The sequence below is a fragment of the Carettochelys insculpta genome, chromosome 2 (genome assembly GCF_033958435.1).
Source record: "Carettochelys insculpta isolate YL-2023 chromosome 2, ASM3395843v1, whole genome shotgun sequence".
In the NCBI taxonomy this organism is placed as follows: Eukaryota; Metazoa; Chordata; order Testudines; family Carettochelyidae; genus Carettochelys; species Carettochelys insculpta.
This window is the reverse complement of record NC_134138.1, coordinates 154,585,883-154,599,827: the sequence shown is the minus strand read 5'-3', so window position 1 is coordinate 154,599,827 and position 13,945 is coordinate 154,585,883. Positions and strand designations below refer to the sequence as shown.

At 40.3% G+C, this 13,945-nt stretch overlaps 1 protein-coding gene across 1 annotated transcript; it reads right to left on the bottom strand.

The window, feature by feature from the left end:
* Positions 1-2,011: 2,011 nt before the first annotated feature.
* Positions 2,012-12,824, bottom strand: MED10 (mediator complex subunit 10). Its single transcript, XM_074985974.1, has 4 exons — positions 12,664-12,824; positions 11,795-11,878; positions 7,808-7,910; positions 2,012-4,950 (listed from the first exon to the last, which is right to left on the bottom strand). Exons 1-4 carry the CDS (start codon positions 12,783-12,785, stop codon positions 4,855-4,857), a joined length of 405 nt encoding a protein of 134 aa, XP_074842075.1. The 5' UTR covers positions 12,786-12,824; the 3' UTR covers positions 2,012-4,854.
* Between the last annotated feature and the right edge of the window lie 1,121 nt (positions 12,825-13,945).

Genomic DNA, 13,945 nt, shown 5'->3' with positions numbered 1-13,945 from the left:
ACCAGTGTTCCCCTCTTGGCTACTGATATAGTCCAACGGAGAGGATAACCGCTACATCTGGTACCAGCTCAGCTGCAGGAGTTGCTGGGTCAATGCCAGAAGCTGGCACAGAACCGCCTTAGGACTCCCCTCCAGATTTTCTGTCAGGGTTTACTCCCTTAGCCTTGCTCCTTTCCAGGATAACCCACAAGGCAGTGGGGTGATGTTGTTTATAAGTAAAAATATATGCAATGCATCCATAAGAATTCGCCCTCACACACTTTCTTATTCTAGGTGCACTCTTTTTAAGACCACTAACCTGGTAAGTAGCTCTCTTCAGGACACCCACTTATTAACTAGAATGCACTGTTGGCTTTGATTCAGGATAAGTAGAGTTTTGTAAATATTAGGTAACCATTGCAAGCAGCCTTAGCCTTGATTTTCAAATCGAGTATTTTGTTTTTTCATCAGAGACTAGTTGTTCTTCGTGTTAAATAATAAAATTGGCTAGCTCGTGTGTTAAACAAGAGTATTTTGAAAATGGAAAGAAAGCCAGAAAACTCAGCCTACTGCGTAAAACAGCAACAGGCAAATGACCATAAAATTAGACCTCTAAAAACAAACCATTTGAAAATGTACAAAGACCAAATTTGAAGCATTATTGCATTCAACTGAAGTTTACACAGGAAAGGACAGGTAGGTTCAGATAAGAACAAACATTTATTCTTTTCTGAATATGCTCAGATGCATTCCAAAGGTAACTAGAACAAAAAGAGAATGGGTTCAACTCCCCATAAATTTTTCAGGGGGCTTGTCTACACTACCACCTTCCTTCAAAGGAAGGATGGTAATTAGGGTGTTGGGAGCTTACTGATGAAGTGCTGCCGTGCATAGGCAGCACTTCATTAAGCAAATTCCCCACGGTGGCAACTCCAAAGTTTTAAACTTCGAAGTACCGGCACACATCTAGCCACGGCACACCTCAAAATTTTGAGGAGTAAGGGGACTTCAAAGTTGCCTCGACACTTCGAAGCACCAGCGGGTGCGCTGTGGCTAGATGTGTGCTGGTACTTCGAAGGTTTAAAACTTCGGAGTTGCTGCCGGGGGGGGACTTTGCTTAAAGAAGCGCTGCCTATGCACGGCAGCACTTCATTAGTAAACTCCTAACACCGTAATTACCAACCTTCCTTCGAAGGAAGGTGGTAGTGTAGACACAGCCAGGAAGAATTACAAAATAATCACTTGAAAAATGACAACATACTAGGACTCCGATGGGTTAAAAGGAATTTTAAAAGCTCTATCCTTGCTCATTTTAGAAACTATTACTGATTGCATGCAAAAAAAAAAAAAAAGACGATGCTATCCAAGCATGGGGGATTTCTATTATTTAATTGATCCTAAAGGAAGGAATTGACAACATAAATCACTACTTCAACAGCCAATATCACTAAATGTCACTTTGAAAGTATAAAAGTTACATGAGATTTTAATATTCGAGGTGTCTAAAAATGCAGACTAACTTAGCCTCTCTCCCTGAAAGAGACATGTTTTATATATGACTCTAAAAGCTTGACTGTTTTCAAATTTATTCTGTCTTAAGCAAAACATGTTACGAATATATCAGAAAGATGGCCTCTGCCCCAGAGACACTCAAGTATGAAGCACTTCTGCACTAAGCGGATTAAATTCTTTTCTTTGTTACAAAAATATTGGCAAAGAAAAAAAAACTGCCCTGTATTCATTTATCTGAAATGACTGAATATTTTTGTTCAAAATAAAATGTAGCCTGAGGCAAGCATTTATTGCTGAAAATTTTAGTGCAACTGGTTAAAGTTACAAAAAACTAAAAGCAGGGTCTTACAATGCTAAATGTTACCTAACTAAATATAGGTAGGCAGCACCGCTACTTCACCCTACAATTAGTTTGCTGGATTAGAGCACATGGTTAACATGTGAAAAATGGAGACCGTAGTGATCAGCTATCACGGCAATGGGTGAAATATGTAATCTTAGATACCTACTTATTTGTCAACAAATATTCATAGGCAATTGTCATTGGATTTCCAGAGTGCTGGAACTATGGAAATGTATTAAAGAAATTATTAGCAGTTCTGAAGGGTATTTTTATTAAGTGACTGCATTATTATTCTATTTCAACAAATGATCAGTTGAAAGATGGGCACGAACATGCTTAATATGAAAATTGGCTATGTCTAGACCGCAGACATCTGTCAACAGAAGTTTTGTCAACAGAGCGCGTGTCCAGAACTGCACATCTGTTGGCAGAGACCTGCCAGTTGGGAGCATTCCGTTGACATCCCTGTGCATCTTGTTCCATGTGGAAGAAGAGATGTCTCGAAAGAGGGTGTTTTTCCAATATTTAACCTTGTGTCAGAAAAGCCTCGCCCAACAAAACTGTACAATTTGCTTATCTTTTGCTGACAGTTCTCAGCAATCTAGACATAGCCAGTGAGCTAACATTTTTCAGAAAGTTACAAGAAAATGCAACTTAAGCCATGTTGTTTTCTTCTTTTTGCAGTTAATATTATTTATAAAATCATAACTTGGAGATATTGAAAAACTAGACTTTGGCCCCACCAGAGAACATGACAAATAAGTGGCAAAACAAAAGACTGGATAGCTGGATATACAAAATAATCAACTTTTTCTCTTATAAAGCATTTTTAAACCATGCAAGGAAAGAATGAAATAAAAATTAAATATGTCATGAGAAATGGGACAACATACCATTTACCTCTCTGAACAAAAGGCTCCCTTCTCAGGTTAGTGGAAAATGTAATGTTTGTATTCTTTACCACAGTTTTACAAACCAAAATAGATGCAGAATTCAAGGGTTGGATTCATTGCATCTCTGAGAACACTTTCAAACTGAAAGATGTCTGCTCTGATTTAAAAAACTGGATTCAAGTGTTATTTCAAAATGACATTCCCTAAATTTCCATTATTAGTTTTATGAAAATAGGTAAGTTGACTGAAATTAAACAATACATATCTTTAAAATTATTGATGGTAAGTAAGTTTAATTTCTCAGCATAGTTAAAGAGAAATACTCACTGGAATAGATTAGAATAAGAATTCAGAAAGGGAACTTACTTAAATGTTTCAGATTCACAATAGAAACATTTGAGGAAGAATAGAGCAAAAAAGATTATCTGGCTACAAATAAATGAATATAATTTAACATTACGTGTACTTACTGCAATTTGTAACTTGCACTGCCTACATAGGCTGTTTTCCTACCATCTCCTCTGTTAATTAAGGAAACGGGTACCACCAAACTTTGATGTTTGTTTACCAAAACTATAAACTGGAACTAAAACAAACAATCACTGTAAACTCACAGCATATGCAGAATACATGCAGATGTGACATTCATGTGTTTTATAAGTCACTTGAAACTACTATCAACAAAACATAACACCTCTTTGTGCTCTCGACATATACACTGCTACTGCTAAGTGAGCTGCTTTGTGATAACAAGTGAATTTAAAATTGTGTTGAATTACTTCAACAATCAAATTAAATCTCAATGTACAGATCACCATCACAAATGGTAAGTATTAGAACAAGAGGCATATCTGTTACTTGCCTGGACACTTTCCTGACACAGTAAAAGAACCGATGCGTCTGGCCTTTTCCCCTGTGAAGCTAGCCTTTCACTATGTACAATGCACCACTGCATGATAATCATGTTAATCTTTTCCAGAAAAAGGAACATTTACAATAAATAGTAACTGAGACTATGTAAAAATCTGACCTACTGATCTCAAATGAAACAGTTTCAAAATCTAGTTGGAAACATTTAAATACATGCCACTGTATGCAAGAAAATTACATGTCATGAGAGACTTTTAATCTTTTGTTTTCAATCAGAGTATTTTATCTCAAGTAACAAGTTGGCTTTTGGTGTAATTCAGACTAGTCTATGAATTTTTAAAAAATTTATACATGCTAACATAATTTCTATTATTCTGAACCTTGTTCTAAGTTTTATAATCTTTTCTTGGAAAAAGATATATTTTGATGACCTGGAACAGAAACATACTAGAAGAACTAGCTACACAATTCATTTCAAAGTGTTTATTATATATTTTACCTCAAAGAAAATGCAATACAATTTTTTAACAGAAGATTTGTTGCTGCATCAAACATGTCTGTACAAAATGCAAGCACTGGTGGGAGAACATCCTTGAAAATATTTAGGTTTTTTCCGTCCTCAACCACCAGTCCTTCTATTTGCAAGACTGAAGGGGACTTTTGGGTCGTGGACGACAAAGTTACAAGAAAGTACAGCTCCTGACAATGGATTTCCATTTCAGCAGAAATTTAACAAAATCCCATCCAGTCATGTTTTTATAAATGATTTGAAGCAGCTAGTTAATAGTGATCAATTCTTGTTTCCCTCATGATACAGACTATTTTAATAATCAAGCATAACTAGCTTCCAAAAGAAGTGTATTTACCCACATTCTGATGCTTAACGATTCAAAATCTATATTTAAAAACAGCTTTTCTGTTCTAGAAATGTGGGAAATTGCGTATAATAGCTTGCTAGCCACAAAAATGCCGCCAAACATCTTTTGTGGAAAGACCACCACCCTAGCAAAGGACATTTCAGATGCAATCTACAGACTCATAGAAGTCTGAAGGAAAACAAAATGGTTTGCAAAAAACAGAGTGGTAATCAAGCTCCTTTTGCAGTCCATAACCCTGACATACAAGAACATACCTAGTCGAGAGACTTAAGTTCTTTCTCCCTCCTGTGAGCTCAGTATTCTCCCAACAGGAGATTGTCAGTTCCATGAAAAAAAAAAAAAAAAAAGGTCAGCATCTTAGAACATTCTAAAGGCGGTCTTAAGGAGGTGGGTCTTCTCCTCGAATAGCTTTGTACTTGGCCATATCCTCTGGGAAGACTTTAGTCAGTTCTTGAATCAACAGGCTTTTAAATTTCTAGAATAAAAAAGATTTTAGAATATAAAACTATTGGACATTCTTTGAAACCAGGTCAAACAGAGTAAGTTATTCACTGAACAACAAATACTTACAAATAATAACGAGAAGTCCTGCGGCACCTTATAGACTAACAGATTTTTTTGGAGCATAAGCTTTTGTGGGCAAAGACCTGCTTTGTCAGATGCATGTGGCTTATGGTCCAAAAATATCTGTTAGTCTATAAGGTGCCACAGGACTTCTTGTTTTTGCAGATACAAACTAATACAGATACCTGTCTGACACTTGTCTTACAAAAGAGTCAACCAGGTCTACCACCCCTTAACCCCACTGAACAGTATTGAAATCAGAAACACAAGTATACTTATGCATTGTAACTATTTGCTGAGGCAAACTCAAGAATATTGTATTATCTGTAAATTAGTAATCAAACATTCAAGAAAAATAAAGAACTGCACTCTTAATAAGCTCTAATACAGTAATGTCCCATTTGTGGGTCTCAAGTCCATAACATTAAAGAATAAAACTGGCACTTGATCATGAATCCGAAGTGTGCTGAACCACATCCTGAAGCTCATAAACTAAGATCCCTGAATTAACTCCTCACCCCCATTTCCACACATTCTTCCCGCCTTTACTCTTGCAACTTGAAGAACAAATCTGAGCTGAGCCAAGTTCCTCTGAGCTTCTGCTGTCCTGTCCCTAATGAAGCAGCTCCACAACTTATCCACTAACTGCTTGCTGCACCACAAGGGAAGAAGGAATAGTTCTGACTATTCTATTGCCATTTCCCTGCCAGGCTTTACGAGTTGCAGGAAGAAATGGGGTTTGATTGATACTGCCTGAGACCAGAGATGAACCTTGTACAGCAGGGCTAGTTTCTTCCCGCAGAGGATCAAGAGACATGGGTAGGGTTTCTCTAATTTAAAGAGAGAGAAAGAGTTGTGAAAACTAACCAATTATGACTTCCTAAAACTTTACTCCAGCCCTGATGTCAGACACCACAACTTAGAAAAGCTCTTAAGTTGTTCTTTGGTGTGCAATAACTGGATATAACCAGCACATAGCATCCTGCAGTCACACCTCCATCAGAAATGTGAACTGTATAGTTAAACATAAAAGTAGTCTGCTAGAACATAACAAGTTCACCAAAATCTGAAACTCTTCCCCCAAAAGAGCATCTAACATCCACCATTTCAGAAGGGATAAAAAGAATAATGCACTTAAGACAAGTATGTAAGGCTACATCATAAGGATAAAGAAAGGCCACTGAAACCCAGAGATCGCTTTATGTTTTGTAGAATGTGTGCTGCTATATTTTGTGCTTATTTAAATCTATTTTTACAGCTACAGATTTTTTGCTGTTAGTAGTTTTTTTTCTGACTCTTCCTAAACGATCTCAATATCTTTCAGTGATGAATATGTAAAGGCTGATTAAACATTGTGTAATAGGCTTATTGAAAAGAAACTCCTAATTGAAGAACTTTTTTTTAAAATGAATATCAAATTCCATATAAATTTCATTTGCCACGTGTGCTTCATCTCTCACTGAAGGTAAGTAAAACAAAGGATGCATCTTAGTAACAACAAAATTCAGTTTTTCCATCATATAGGTGTAGCTATTATCTACGCATCAGTGATCCAAATGCAATGAGGCCAAACAAAATTTGGAAAAAACAAAACAAAACAAAAAAACCTATACTTCTATTTAAGGGGGAAAAAAGTGGAGACCATTGTTACTGCTAAAAGCTAATTGAGTGCCCTCCACTCTTGTGTTTGAAGTGGAGGGGCGGGTTAGGTTTGATTTGATCCCTTCAGCACCGCACAAGGAAAAAGTACTGCTTTGGGTTGGGTTAAACCTTGTTGAAATTGGTGCAGTTACATCTGCCCTTCACTCAGGAAAACCATAAAATATTCAATTCTTTTACAAAAAATCAAAAAAAGGGAGAACAATAGCAGTCTCCATCCACAACACAGAAGGCACACGCGAGTAGAAGGGCTTAAATGGGTACCACTTTAACAGCAGTGTATGAGAGAGGGAAGCAGAAAGTAAATACAAATCAGCACAGGAGCAGAAAGTCAAGGACAAAATCTGAATAAGCTCTGAGAGCAGGATAAAAGCCTAAAGAGATTTCTGGGCTGACTGCTGCTTGAAAAAGGCTTGAACTACTGTGTTTAAGAAAATACGATTAATTAAATTCTTTGTAAATAAAGAGGATTGCATGGATGATACCAAATTCCATCATCAGTTTCTTCTCCTAATGAACACACAGAACCCTGAATCTAAGTGAACTGTTTAGGTCACCCACAGGAAACAATGTCAAGTAACAGAAGACAATATAATTTCCAATTAGCTATTTCTAATAAAATATCTTTCATGTTTTTCCTATTCCTAGGAAAGTTTTGTGGTGAATGTGTTCATTACAACTGTGCTTTGGGAATCAGACACTGAATGTATGTATGGAAAACCACTAATAACAAAACCAATTAGGTATTACATAGCACACTTTCCATCATAAATCTCAAAGCACTTCACAAGAGTTGGCAACTCTCTGAACAGACATATAGAAATATTAGATAAAAACGTGTCATCATGACTATAGAAATGAAAGCCTGTTTTTTATTTTAACTTTTGCCATAGAATTAGAGACCATAACTACAAGAAAGAATGCAGCATTATCAATTAAGACAAAGAGACTGGATAAGCTCCAGTACAACTCATTTAATGAAGGAAATCTGAATCACACAATTTTTTTTTACCAGAAAAGAAGAGACTGTTTACATACTTCTCAAATATGGTTCCCACTGTTAGTATAAAGAACTTAGTTGTACTTTTAATACATTATACTTGTCTTACCTTCATAGTGTCAATTTTGCCTTTTACTTGTTCATTTTTAGCCAAAGCCCTTTCCAAACACTCTTTTGTGTAAAGCTGGGGATTACGGCCTTGATCTATGTATCTGGAAACATGAAAGATGCCATGTAAGTATATCACATAAAATAGGGTATCCCTCATCTTCACTAGATACAGTAATGAGAAGCTCTATTACAAGTAAAAGAAAGCGATATATGCTTTACGTTTCTCCATCTGAAACATGCATTCTACTGTGTAGATTACGTAAGCAGCTCACAAACTGGGATTTTCAAGAAGCACCTGCCAGAGTGATACACAAACATCTGGTGCTTGTATAAGATGACTCACACTGCTCTGGCACTATACTTTTGCATCACTGATTATACTTTTACTTATCTTTCACCATCATCATCTTCTACAACAATGGGCTCAGCACCCATTGGTGTCCAATGCCTCCCTCAAACTTCCTTCCACCTTTCCCTGTGTAGTGCAGGGTGGCTTAGTTTCTGTAGACTAGCTCCACACCACTCTACAACATCATCTACCCATTCTCTGTGGGGTCTGCCTCTCCTATTCTAATAGTCCATTATACCGAATATGAGGGTTTTGATTTTTTGTTCATTCTGCAGATATGCCTGAATAGCTGTAACTTCCACTGTATAACCATCTACAGTAGCAAAACAAAAAGCAGTCAAGTAGCACTTTAAAGACTAGCAAAATAGTTTATTAGGTGAGCTTTTGTGGGACAGACCCACTTCTTCAGACCATCTTTCAGCTGTATCTTCCTATATAATTCCTCATTGGTGACTTTCTGCATCCATCCTATTCTCAGGATCTTGCTATAACAACTCCTCTCGAATACCAGTATCTTTCTCTTTAAATCTTTCATTATCACTTATGTCTCGCATCTGCACAACATGGTGCTGAATACACGTTTTCAAGATGCTCAGCTTTGTTCCTAAACTAATCGCTTTGCTTACCCCAATCTTATCCATTCAAACGCCTTCAATCTCGCTCTTGCTTTTGCTATCCCATTCCCTATTTCCTTCTTACAGTCAAATCATACATTATGTTGCTTCCCAGATACATGAACTTCTCTACATTTTCTAGTTCCATCCCATCTACACTGATCTTCCTTCCTTGTCTCCAAACACCATTGTTTTTGTTATATCGATGTTCATAATCAGTCCATACCGCTTCCCTCCCACGTTTAGCACCTGCACTGATCTTGCTAGCTTCTCTTCAGCTTCTTCAATGATAACTATATAATTTGCAAACCTCAAATTGTTGATTCTCATCCCTTGGACCTTTTCCTTGATCTTATCCATTGCTCTCTCTAAGTGCATGATAAGGAAACTCGGTGATGTCAGATCTCTGTCTCATACCGCTACTCATTCTAAATCAACTTCCCATCTCTCCGTACATTCTCTCTGCTGTCTGCATTGTCCTTGATATCCTTCACAACTGTATCAGTCTACTATCCATATCATACAACTCCAACACTGCCCAAGTTGCTTCCTGATCTAAACCATCAAATGCCTTCTGAAAATGAATGAAGCAATCGTAGGTGTTTTTTCACTGGGCTTTCTTTGTTATTAATCTTAGTGCCAATCTCTGCTGTATGGTACGTCTACCTTTCCTGAATCTTGCTTGCTCGTTTGCTAGATGTTCTTCTGTGATCTCAGTCTCTCCATCAGTATCATCATCAGCACCTTGCCTAAATGACTTGTCAGGGCAATCATTTTGTAGTTCTTGAACTCCAGTACTCGTCCTTTCTTGTGTTTTGTCACTGGCATGGATCTTGTTTATTCTTTAGGTGCCTTTCCTTTTTTCCATGCTAAATTACATATTCAGCATATTTCCTGAATCATGCTTTCTCCACCATATTTGATCACCTCTCACGTGATCTTATATTTTTCAGGGCTTCTGTTGTTCTTTAGTTGTTTCATTGCCCTTTCTACTTCCTCCTTCAAAATATCAGTCTCACTCTTGATGCTCGGCAGTGCTATCTCTTTTAGTTCTTCAGTTAATCCCACTCAGGTCCCACTGTGCTTTGCACAGATCGATACAATAGTCATCCATCACTGCACAACCATCTCATTGTTCATGAGCACGTCCACGTTCTCATCTCTGATCACCATGTGCTTCAGCAGCCACTTTCTATCAACACTCTCCATCATCTTATACACCTTCTTAGTTTTACACTCCTCGTAATAACCCTCTATATCCTCACACTTCTCCGCTAACCATTTCACCTTATCCTTCCTGGCTGCTTTCCATACCTTAATGCATTTCATTCTGTATTGCTGTTCTTCCCTCTCAGAAACATCCCTTCTAATTTACATTGCTCTCTTCTTTTGGACCAATTTCAGTGTCTCCTGTGTAATCCTCTTCTTATTCATCTTTTCTTCTTCCCGAACAGTCTGCACAATTGCCTCTTCTATCACCGTGGCTATCCCTTCGACTCTCTTATCAAGGTCTTTCTCTATGGCCCCATTCCTAATCTTCTGTTTGACTGCTGCTCTGTACACATTCCCTACTTCTTCTTTGTCTAGCCTTGCCACATCTCTTCTCTTCTTAAACTTTGTCTTACACTTTCTCTTGAGTTTTATCTTGATGTTTGAAATCACGAGACTGTGGTCTGAGTCTATATCCGCTCCATGGAAAGTCTGGCAGTATTGTACTGATGTTATTCATCTTCTTATCAAAATCGTATTTATCATGTTCTTGGGCTTCCCATAATTCGATTGCCTTGTCCACCCCCTACAGTCCTTTTGTTGGAATCTCATGTTCCAGATCACCATCTCATGCTCCACAGCACACTCAAGTTGTTTCTCATTTCGTTCATTTCTCTCTCCGCATCCAACCTTTCCCTAACTCTCTCCCAACCTTCATTATCTGTTCTGACCTTTGCGGTCCAATCTCCTTCAATAATCAACATGCCTCTCTTTGGTATCTCCTCCAATGTCTTTGTCACATGTATACAGAATACCTCGACCTCTTCCTCCTTACTGTCTGACATGGGTGCATATACCTGAATGAACGAGATGGTGAACATTTTTGTTTCAAATCTCACTACCACCGCACCGATTTGTAACCTAACAACGCTCCTCTAGCTCTTTTAATAAGGAGGAATCCAACTCCTGCCCCGTGCTTTCTTTCGTTCCCTCACCAAATGACTTCAACTGCACATCCCTCCCGGTGCCGTCCACTGCATCTCTGCCAGTCCAAGTATATCACACTGACATCTCTCTATCTCCTTTCAAAGCAGCTCGAACTTTCCAGTTGCCGACAGTGTTCGGACGTTCCACATTCCAATGGATAGCACATGTTAGTTGTAATTTTCTTTTGGTAGCCAATTTATTGGCCCAACCCCGATCACTCAATGGGTGCTGCGGACTTTGGTTATCCAGGCAATGTCCAAGCCGGCATCTTTTATCAGTCAGTCATACTGGCGCCACTTTTAATTTATATTGTTTCACAGTCAGATCATCAACGCTCCTCTGACCAACCCTCCTCCTCTATCCAAGCTTGGGAGTAGCATGGGAACCCTATCACTAGAGGCTTCACGGTGGCGTTTCGGGCTAATTAACAGATGATTGCTAATTATGTAAATATATGCAAAGATTATGGTGTACAAGAACAGAGACTCCTATAAAAACAAAACTCATTTTCACCTGTTATCTAAAACAAGATTTCAATTCAAACTAAAGAGTCACATTAAGATGGAAAGTTATGTGCCCAGTCAACTGAATCAGAGATCACCTCTCTCGGCCTCTAGCTATGCAACTTTATAACAAAGGATGACTAACTAGACAGACTTGAAAATGGATGGGTAATTCATAATTTGTTTGATTCTTAAGGAATGTTTTTGAATCAAATTTACAAAACAAAACAAAACCGTGCACTGGAAATGTCTAACACTGAAAATTAACTCTCTCTGCAACTTGATTATATATGAATTTGCTCCCTAGAGAAAGAGTTACTTACTCAAAAACTTCTAAAGGCACACTGATATCATGAAGTTGCTGTCTGCACTTGTCAATATCCTGCAAGCCTGTAACCATAAAATTCCTGGGAAGAGAAAATTCATGTGGTTATAAAACCAGACCCAAATTACTAGTTACAGACATTCCTCTACATTTTCTCAGTGTAATTGTATAACTGATCTCACTACTATTGGGTTGCTCCTTAGAAGACACACGAATAATGGAATGGAAAGGTTCCCTTGAGAGGCTCATAGCATCTTCTCCATGTGCAGCCCTGTACTCCTAATACTAGGCTTTTGGAACATAGTCCCACATTATGCCAAGTACGTAAGTGAGCCTCTTTCAAACTGGTAATCTCCACAGAGCCTTCCAACAAACTACCATTACCGTGGCATTTCTCAGACCTGAACCTACTGTAGACAGGTCTGGAAATCAGTGTATTTCCTGAGGGCTGCACACCTGGCACCACTACATATAGATCATTTGTCACAGATTTGGAGTTTATTTAAATGCCAATAGCCTCAGAAGGACAACCGTGTTAGTTTGCAGCTTCAAAAAAAAAAAAGTTCTGTAGCACCCTAAAGACTAACAATTGTATTTATTAGATAATAAGGTTTCATGGCTCACGATAACTAAAACTAGGAGCCTGCAGGGTGCCCCAGGGCTGCTCGATTAGCCGTAAGCACGGCCCTGCCCAACCCAACGCAGCTGCACGTTGGAAAGCTGCTGGCTGACAGCCCCGCGACGGGTGCTGCTCGAAACCCGAGCTCCGGCCGATGACGGATGGACCCGCCCTCTCGCCGTCCCCCGCCGAGGCAGCTCCTCGGGCCTCCCCACCACAGGCTGCTCCCGGCCCGCGCGGGGTCTCACAGCTTCTGGTTGAGGCCGGCCTGGCTGCTGGGCTGGAAGTCGCTGACGATGATGCCGAGCTGCCGGATGTTCTCTACGAACTTCTCCAGCTGCTCCTCCAGCGAGTCGAACTTCTCCGCCATCGCCCCGCGACGCCCTCACTTCCGGTTCCGCCGCTGCTTCCGGCCGCGAGCGAGGGAGCGAGCTTAGCGCGCGCGCGCGCGCGCCCCGGAAAAGCAGGGGAGGGGGCGGGGCGAGCTCGCGTTCCCCGCGCTGGAGCCCCGCCCCTCCCCGCCGGACGCGGACCGTGGCCGGCGCGAGCTCGCTCTGGCCAAGGTCCCTGGGTGCGCTGCCGGGCGCGCGGACGGTGCATGGTCCTTGTCCAGCCCGTTGGGTCTCTGCCCGGCTGGGGCGGGCCGCCCGCCTGGGGAGCGCTGTGCTTCAGGCTGGGGCCAAGGCTATCTGCCCTGGGAGGGCAGGTGCTGTGGCCAGCAGGGAAGGGTGGGGGTCGTGCCACCCCCCTGGCAGACAGAGGGGTCACTAAGTGGTACGGGGATGGTCAAGTGGTGTGGGCTGGGCTTGGCTCCAGGAGGGGGATCTGAAGGGGGAGGTTTGGGACCTGCTTTCCCCAGCTAGGTGTCCACTCCCTGCCCGTGCTCCCAGAGCTTTACTTTTCCTGGCAACTCACTTTGCAAAGGAGCAGCTGGGTCCCTCTCTTCCAGCCAAGACAAAGAGGAGAGCTAGTTTGAGAACTTTTTCCTCACTGCTGCCTACTTTCCCCAACACACCACATGAGATATAGGCATCTCCGGAAGCATAGGTTGTGCTTTTTCCCTTTGGGGAAACTGACAAACCTCAGTTACTGCTAGGGGAAAGACTCTCAGGGTGATACAATAGGACAATATCCTGCACCGGCAAAAAGGCAGGGGAAGAAGGCATTTGCATTTGTGTCTAATGAAGTAGTTTCTTCAGTTTGTTGGAAGATTACCCCTGAGATGTACCCTGAGGCCTACCTAGGAAATACAGCTGAAGGAACATGAAAAAGAGAAGACTATCCAGCATGGCAGATAAAGGTTGAGTTACCTCAGCTCAGTCTTGCCAAATGGAGAAGAGCCTGAGGCGGATAAAACAAAGAGGGTGCCTTGCTGCCATAGCTATTAAAATTTCAAATCAGAATCACATGTCAGCATAGACAAGGAGAAGACATGGATCATTCTGCTAAGTCCAAAAAGGCTCTGTCTTGACCTTTTTAGAATGCAGTATTGCAATTTTCCACTTTGAAATTGCTTTTTGTTTCAAATTT

Bases quoted from the DNA above. Each gene is read 5' to 3' on its own strand.
- MED10 (XM_074985974.1), bottom strand. From the start codon at position 12,785: ATGGCGGAGAAGTTCGACTCGCTGGAGGAGCAGCTGGAGAAGTTCGTA. The intron at 11,879-12,663 runs GTGAGACCCCGC...TTCTCTTCCCAG, and splicing joins GCCGGCCTCAACCAGAAGCT to GAATTTTATGGTTACAGGCT. The intron at 7,911-11,794 runs GTAAGTAACTCT...TCATGTTTCCAG, and splicing joins GTGCCTTTAGAAGTTTTTGA to ATACATAGATCAAGGCCGTA.